Source organism: Leptonychotes weddellii, unplaced genomic scaffold (genome assembly GCF_054177405.1).
Source record: "Leptonychotes weddellii isolate Sample4059 unplaced genomic scaffold, ASM5417740v2 HiC_scaffold_7661, whole genome shotgun sequence".
Classification (NCBI taxonomy): domain Eukaryota; kingdom Metazoa; phylum Chordata; class Mammalia; order Carnivora; family Phocidae; genus Leptonychotes; species Leptonychotes weddellii.
In genome coordinates, this window is record NW_028046752.1 from 1 (window position 1) to 9,286 (window position 9,286).

General features: G+C 33.3%; 1 protein-coding gene across 1 annotated transcript; it reads left to right on the forward strand.

The window, feature by feature from the left end:
* Positions 1–1,410: 1,410 nt before the first annotated feature.
* LOC102740823 (N-acetylated-alpha-linked acidic dipeptidase 2) lies at positions 1,411–7,866 on the forward strand (the record flags this gene model as incomplete). The annotated part of the gene is made up of 4 exons (XM_081811440.1): positions 1,411–1,558; positions 3,236–3,422; positions 6,602–6,695; positions 7,768–7,866. Coding segments are annotated over exons 1-4 (497 nt in total), but the record flags the coding sequence as incomplete, so codon positions are not given.
* Between the last annotated feature and the right edge of the window lie 1,420 nt (positions 7,867–9,286).

A 9,286-nucleotide genomic window follows, 5' to 3' on the forward strand; every position in this document is an offset into this window, starting at 1 on the left:
CAAAAGACAATGGGAGAAGATGTTTGCAAATGACATATCAGATAAAGGGCTAGTATCCAAAATCTATAAAGAACTTACCAAACTCAATACCCAAAGAATAATCCAATCAAGAAATGGGTAGAAGACATGAACAGACATTTTTCCAAAGAAGACATCCAAATGCCCAACAGACACATGAAAAAGTGCTCTTTTGCCCATTTTAATCTGATTATGTATGTATGTACATATTTTTTGGTATTGGGTTTTATAAGGTCTTTATATAGTTTGGATATTAACCCCTTACTGGATATATCATTTACAACTATCTTTCCCCTCTTTAGTTAGGTTTATGGTTTTCTTTGCTGTGCAAAAGCTTTTATTTTGCTGTAGTCCCAATAGTTTATTTTTGCTTTTGTTTCCTGTGCCCAAGGAGACATATCTAGAAAAATGTTGTTAAGGCTGATGTCAAAGAAATTACTCCCCTGTGTTTTCTTTTAGGTGTTTTATGGTTTCAGGTCTCATATTTAGAGACCATTAATCCATGTTTAATTTATTTTTGTGGATGGTGTAAGAAACTATCTTGGTTTCATTCTTTTGCATAAAGCTGTTCAGTTTTCCTAGTACCATTTATTGAAGAGACTGTCTTTTCCTCACTGTATATTCTCGCCTCCTTTGTCATAGATTATTTGATTGTATAAGTGTGGATTTACTTCTGGACTTTATTCTGGTCCATTGATCTATGTGTCTGTCGTCATGCCAGTACTATGCTGTTTTGATTACTACAGCTTTGTAATCTATCTTGAAATTTGGGATTGTGATACCGCCAGCTTTGTTCTTTCTCATGCTTGCTTTGGCTAATTCAAGTGTTCTGTGGTTCCATACACATTTTAGTATTATTTTTCATAGTCCTGTGACAAAGGCTGTTGGTATTTTGATAGGGGTTGCGTGGAATCTGTAGATTGCATTGGTAGTATGGACATTTTAATGATATTAAATGATATTCCAATCTGTGAGCATGGAGTATCTTTCCATTTATTTGTGTCTTCTTCAATTTCTTTTATCAGTATTTTATAGTTTTCAGAGTACAGGTTCTTTCAACTCCTTGGTTAAGTTTATTCCTAGGTATTTTATTATTTTTGGTGCAGTGGGTTGTTTAAAACATAGTTGGGATTTTTTAAATGATCTCTATTTCCTCTGGTTCAGTATATGCCGATAATCTCTTCAAAACAGAACACACTGTTTAAAGTGTTACATATTGGCATTTTTTTCAACCTTTCAAAGTACTGAAATATTTTCTAAAAACATACAGAATTAGCACGGATCTGTTTTTCAAGCCCAATCCAGGAAAGATAACTTTTGATGATGTGGTATTGTGGAGCAAACTTACTCATTGGTTTTCCCTTTAATTGTAGCAGTATTCTATGTATTTTTAAATTTTTTCTTTTCCTTACAGGGAGATCTTATGTATGTGAACTATGCTCGTACTGAAGATTTTTTCAAACTGGAAAGAGAGATGAACATCAACTGTAGTGGAAAGATTGTTATTGCAAGATACGGAAAAATCTTCAGAGGAAATAAAGTATTGTATCACCTCCTTTTCTAGAGAGAAGAGGATAGTGTATATCCTCTAAATGTAAATGATCAGCTTGCACTTTTTTTTTCAGAATTACCTCAATATATGTATTTAAAAAATCTTCCTATTTGCCACGGTTGCACAGGAAATCCTGTTTTTATTTTACCTCACCTATCTAGAAAAGGAAATTACTTTTATAACAGAAACAAAATTTGCTTTTTAAAATTTTTTGAGGGAAATTTTTTGTAAACTGAAAACTGAAAGATCCCCTACATTGCCCATTTTATTTGCCCAGACATGATCAATCTTCCCAGCTTTTCTTAGACCTAATTCTGTGACATATGAATATAAATATCTTTTTCTAGATACTAATTTTACAAATATTATACAGCTTTTTTATGAAGATGGTGTCATATACTATATATAACTTTATTTTCTCACTCAGCAATAATATATAGGTATTCCTTCATGTCAAAACACTGAGAGTTGTATAATGTGTCGTTACGAGTATAGGACTCTAGATTCTTACAACATAGATTCTGGTCTAGTCTAGGCTCCCTGTTCTCTCAATCTTTTACTGTGAGCAGTTATTTAATCTTTCTCTGCCAGTGTTTCCTCATACATAAAGTGAGAATGCTAATAATAGCATTAATCTCCTAGAATCCTTATGAAGATTAAATAACTTTATGTTTGAAAACACTTATGATAGTGCCTGGTACTTAGTTAATTCTATATAGCTGCTTATTAAGTAAATACCTTGTTATTTTGATGGGTACATAATACTTTGTAGAAGTGATAAGCAGTTTAACCATTCCTGCATTGACAGATGCTTGGCTTGAATTTATTACTATTAAAAATAATTCCATTGTGAACATCTTAGTCCATATACTTGAACATTTATGTGAAGATTTTTATAGTATGGATTCCTAGAAATTTAATGGCTGAGTCAACATGTATATTCTTTCAAAATTTTGGCAGGCATCAAATTGCCCTTCAAAAAAAGTTGTGACAGATTGTACTCCCATTCATATTGTAAGAATGCTTTCTGAATATTGCAGTGTGTTTTAGTTAATCAAGACTTATTGTAATCTATCTTTTGCTACAGTATTTCTGGTAATGAATTAAGAATCTTGCAGGAAAGATTTTCCTATGTGGTCAGTTTGGATTGTTAGAAAATATTTACAAAACACAGTAGGCAATTTTTCACACACTCTGTATAGAACTTTAAATTATTTTAGTTCCACAGATATTTCTATGATGTGCCAGACTTTGGAGGGTGGATAGTTAAAAGTAAACAAGACATGGTCCCTTTTCTAAGAACACCCTCAGTCTAGCAAGGGAGAAAGATATTTTAAAGATATTTTAAAATACTATGACCCATCCTATAACAGAAATATGTACAAATTAGAAGAGGTAGAAAGAAGGGAACATTAATTTTGCAGTTCTAGCCACAATAGGACTGTTTCACAGAAGAGACAATAACTTGTTTGGAGTTGTATAGAATAAATGAGAGTTGTTAGCTCCCCCCAGGAGAGAAATTGTATTCAAGGCATAAAGAACTGAATGTCTAGCAGCATGATAAAAAGCAGTGTCTCAAGTTCCTTACATTATTAAATTGATTTTCTCTTAGATGAATTAATCATCTGCCAGTTCTACATTATGGATTGCACATTGCCCCTGCAGGTTAAAAATGCCATGTTAGCAGGAGCCATAGGAATCATCTTGTACTCCGATCCAGCGGATTACTTTGCCCCCGCAGTACAGCCATATCCTAAAGGATGGAACCTTCCTGGAACTGCAGCACAGAGAGGGAATGTATTAAATTTGAATGGTGCTGGGGACCCGCTCACTCCAGGCTATCCAGCTAAAGGTAATGGATGGGCCTGTCCTGGTTCACCCATTTTTGCAAAAATACTACCTGCCCTTACAGAAGACATAAAAGCAAACATCTACAAGATAACCTTAAAATTGTATACAATTACAATATTTTGGATTACTGTTGCTAAGAATTAAAAAACAATTCCCATATATTACTTTCGTTTCAAATTTTCATGAGGTGTGGACATGGAGAGGGAAGGGCCCGTTGAATTTTTCTCTACTTTTAGCAGAGGTGCAGAAACATAGATCCCCATACCCTAAGTAATACTGCTTTTACCAAACTAGAACTTTGGTTTTCTGAATTGATTGGTGATTTTAGCCTTCTCTAGATATCATACATTTGTATTTTTTTTTCAATATCAATGAGTTTTTGGGTGTTGTCAAAACTTTTCACATTTTACATGTTGAACATCTGTGTAACTCCCTCCACAATTAATATAATGAACATATCCATGACCCAAAAAGTTTTCACTCCTCTCTTATAATACTTTCCTCCAAACCCTTCCTGCCCACTCTCTGCCAGTCCCTAAACCACTGATCTGCTTTCAGTCAGCATAATTATTTCGAGATCCATCCATGTTGATGTCTGTGTCAATGGTTCATTCCTTTTTATGCTGAGTAGTATTTCATTGAATGGATACACTACAGTTTGTTTATTCATTTACTTGGATGGACATTCAGATCGTTTTTAGTTTGGGGACTCTTATACATAAAGCTGCTATGAACAGTTGTATACAAGTCTTTATATGTACATATGCTTTTATTTCTCCTGGGTAAATATATAGTAATCGAACAACTGGATAATATGATAGATGCATATTTAACTTTTGGAGAAATTTTCAAATTGTTTTCCAAAATGTTTGTACCATTTTACATTCTAGCAGCAGTGCATGAGTGTTCCAGATTCTATATCCTTGCTACCTTTAGTTTGGTCAGTCTTTTTAATTTTACATTCGAATAGATATGTAAATCCTCCAAATTAACATTTTTTTTTTCAAAGTTTTTGGGGCTATTCTAGGTCCTTTCCATGTGAATTTTAGATTCAGCTTATTAATTTCCATTGAAAAGTGTCCTGGGAATTTGATTGAGATTGAATTAAATCTATAGGTCAATTTGGGGAGAACTGACATCTTAAAAAATAATGAATATTTTGATTCATACACATGGCACAACTCTCCATTTACTTAGGTATTCTTTAACTAACTCCACATGTTTGCAGTTTTACTGTATGGCTTGTGCACATCTTTCTCATTTACCCATATGCATTTCCTAGTTGTATGCTTTTTAATAATACATTTTAAATTTCAATTTCCATATGTCCAATGCTAGTAAGTAGAAATACTTTGTAGAAGAAATACGTCAGTCTTGTATCCTGCAAGCTTGTTAAACTTACTAAATAGTTCTAGTAGGTTTCTGTAGATACCGTCAGTTTTTACATAGACGATCATGTTTTCTGTAAATACGGTTTTCTTTTTTTCCAATCTGGATGCCCTTTACTTTTTAAAATGTGTTTGCCTTAGTATACTGGCTAGTACCTCTCATACATTTCTGGAGAAAGGTGTTAGAGGAGATGTCCTTACCTTGTTCCTGCCTCAAGAAGAAAAAATCCAGTCTTTCTCTGTTAAGTATGATACATCTGTAGGTTTTATTTTAGATTCTTTTTGTCAAGCTGGGGGAGTTTACTTCTAATAGGCTAAGAGATTTTATCTTAGCACATTTATCTAGGAATGTATAATGAATTTTGTCAAATGCTTTTACTGAGTCTTGAGATGATAAGTTGTTATATTACTTTCGTTAAATTATACTAATAGAGTTTTGAATGTTAAACCAACCCTCCCATCCTAGGATAAACTCTTAGTCACAATACGTTATCCTTTTATATGTTGTTGGTATATCACTGAATTTAAAATTTTGTTAAGCATATCTCTTTTTAGTCATGAGGGATATTGGCCTACAGATTTATTTTCTTGTAGTATTTTGTTCTCATTTTGGTATCAGAGTAATGTTGGCCTTATGGGGTAAGTTGGGAACTATTTTATCTTTGTTGTTTGTAAGAGTTTACATAGAATGAGTCATTTTTGCCTATAAACATTTGGTAGAATTCCCTAGCAAATCTGGGCCTGAAGTTTTGTTTGTAGGCATGTTTTTAACTACAAATTCAATTTTTAAAATAGGTATGTGGCTATTTAGGTTGTCCATTTACTGTTGATTGAGCTTTGGTAGTTTATGTCTTCCACAGATTTTGTCCATTTTCTCTAAGTTAAATTTAATAGAGTTGTTCATAATATTCTCATTCTGTATGCGTGTGTGTGTCCGTGTGTGCATGTGCAGGGTACTAGAGTGATATTCTGTTCTTTATTCCTGATCATGGCAGTTTCTCTCTCTCTCTCTTTTTTTCTTTTTTTCCTGAATTGTCTTGCTAGAGATTTATCAGTTTTATTGATCTCAAAAAACCAGCTTTGGATTTTATTCATAATTGCTACCATTTTTCTGTCTCCTATTTCTTGCATTTCTGCTCTGACCTTTATAATGTTCTTTCTCTGTTTATTTTTGCCTTATTTATTCTTTTCTATTTTCTTGAGGTGGAATCTGATGTCATTTGATTGAAATCTTCCTTTGTTTCTAAGATAGGTATTTTAGTGCTATACAACTATTTTGGCTGAAAGCCAAAGTCCCAATGAGGTTTTAATTCTGACAGTACTATTAGTCTTCCTTTAAAGAGAATATTGTATTACTATTTGAATAAGATCTTTATTATTCCCAAGATCTCATAAATTCCCTTTAATTTTTTTTCAGTTATATCTAGTTTCAGAATTTGGGACACATTTTCCAGGCAACTAGTTAACTGAAGCTTCCCTAAGAAGGATTCAAGATCTCCTTGAGGAAATAAAATATTCTTGTAAAATTTAAGAGAATTACATGAAATGTCAAAACAAATTTGGAAATTTATAATCCCCATAGTTGATTTTATTAAAATTTGAATGATTTAATTTCTTACTGTTGAATTAAATAGGCTATATTAGGTAAAACAATCATTGGTTTTGGGGGAACTTTGAATTTTGATATAATTTCAAACATGTAATAAATCTGAGATAGTAATAAAAGAAATTTCTTTATGCCCCTTGCTCAGATTTTTCAGCTGTTTTCATTTTATGCAATTAATTTCTGCAGAGTACACCTTTAGACTTGATGTCAAAGAAGGAGTGGGAATCCCCAAGATCCCTGTACATCCTATTGGGTATAATGATGCAGAAATATTACTACGGTATGATTTTCTAATTGGATATGAGATTTAAGATATTTTACACTAATGTGTCCATTTTCTTGTCTAAAACCAATGTAATCTAATTACGTTAGGATAAAGTCTGGTTGTATACCTGAAACCAATGTTATAGGTCACTTATACCTCAAAAAATTTAAAAAAAAATAAGGAAACAAAGTAGGAAAATGAGTTTTAAAAAAAGTCTTATTTCAAAATAGTTCCTGAAGTAGGAATAACAGAGTACACCAAGAAATGGTAAGAAACCTTTAGTCTGCTACAAATGAAAGTCTCAAGTGCAAAACTGTGTCCAAGATAAAAATGCTGATTGGAGATTTTTCAAATAGTTGGATTTTCTTTGATATTCATTTGATATTTGTACTTGACCTGTATTTTAAAAATATTACAGTGCCCACCACTTATTAGATGTGTGAACTTGGACCAATTACTTAATCTTTCTCTGATTCAGTTTCCTTATCTGTGAAATGAGGATAGTAATTTTTTCTCCCTAGTAAGGTTATTATGAGGAGGAGATGAGATCAATGCAAGTGTGTAAAGTATCTAGAATATAGTAAACATTAAATTAATGTTTGCTATTCTTGCATTCTATTATTGATGTTCTTTCATAAATCTCCCACTTTTATTTTTTTTAGATGTCTGTACCAATACAATTTAATAATTGTTTTATGAGTGCCCACTAGGTAACCAGCAGCTTCTCTAGAAATTAGTTTCTTCTCCTTAACCCAGTCATGAGTTTGCTATTTTCACTATTTCTTAGATCTAATGCTTCCCTACATAAAGTCAAAAGTAAGGAGGCTGATGCTTCTCATTTCCTCTCCCTATTTTTTTTTTTTTCCTAAGCCCTCTTTCCACAAACATAGTAAGTACTTCATATATTTCAATTTTGGCTCTCTTGCTAAAATGTAAGTTGCACAAAGAAAGGGCATATTGACAGTACTGGGCTCAATAAATATTTGTTAAATGTATGAATGAAATATCTCATTATCAGACTTCATGATTTCTTCTAAGAAATTGTGATGCTCAGCCTTTTTCTGTCATTTTCATTTTCTCTCAACAGTCACATGGGAGGAACTGCTCCACCAGATGACAGCTGGAAGGGAAGTCTTAATGTACATTATAACATTGGGCCTGGCTTCACAGGGCATGATTCCTTCAGGTAATTTAATATTACTTTAATAGACTGGAAAAGTTTTATATGTTTAATGGAAAAATGTCAAGATAACTGTTCTGCCAGGTATATTTTGCTTGTCTTTTTCTCATTTTTCATGGTGAACAATTGATCATTTTATATCACTTAGGATGTACTTATACAATGATGTAGTGAATTCTTCTTCCGGTAGAGATATCACATTTGTTTTATAAAGTCTTAAACATGACTACATTTGCATTTAAATTTAACATTTTAACTTCCTATTTCACCTAAAGTTTTATTTTATTTTTTTGTGTTTTTCCCCCTTTTTTAAAAAGAATTTTTTAATTTTATTGTTATGTTAATCACCATATATTCATCATTAGATTTTTTATATTAATCATCATACATTACATCATTAGTTTTTGATGTACTGTTCCATGATTCATTGTTTGCGTGTAACACACAGTGCTCATTTCAGTACGTGACCTCTTTAATACCCTCACCAGGCTAACCCATCCCCCCCACCCCCCTCCCCTCCAGAACCCTCAGTTTGTTTCTCAGAGTCCATAGTCTCTCATGGTTCATCTCCCCATCCGATTTCCCCCCCTTCATTTTCCTCTTCTTGCTATGTTCTTTTTTTTTTTTTAACATATATTATTTGTTTCACAGGTAGAGGTCTGTGATTCAACAGTCTTGTACAATTCACAGTGCTCACCATAGCACATACACTCCCCAGTGCCTATCACCCAGCCACCCCATCCCTCCAACCGCCCACCACTCCAGCAACCCTCAGTTTGTTTCCTGAGATTAAGAATACTCATATCAGTGAGATCATATGATACATGTCTTTCTCTGATTGACTTATTTCGCTCAGCATAATACCCTCCAGTTCCATCCACGTCATTGCAAATGGCAAGATCTCATTCCTTTTGATGGCTGCATAATATTCCATTGTATATATATACCACATCTTCTTTAGCCATTCATCTGTCGATGGACATCTTGGCTCTTTCCACAGTTTGGCTATTGTGGACATTGCTGCTATAAACATCGGGGTGCACGTACCCCTTCGGATCCCTACTTTTGTATCTTTGGGGTAAATACCCAGTAGTGCAATTGCTGGATCATATGGTAGCTCTATTTTCAAGTTTTTGAGGAACTTCCATACTGTTTTCCAGAGTAGCTGCACCAAGGGGAGACAATTTTAATACTACTATTGGTAAACATCATTTCACAGTGAACAGAATAGTACCTTTACCTTATACACACTCACATACACATGCTGTAGCCTATAACTAAAACTTCTTTCATGTTTTACTATTTTCTTCACACATTCCTAAGCCAATATTATGTTCTTGAATATTTTTTCTTTTAAAAAAAGTGTAGATTAGGATGCCTGGGTGGCTCAGTCAGTTAAGTGACTGCCTTTGGCTCAGGTCATGAT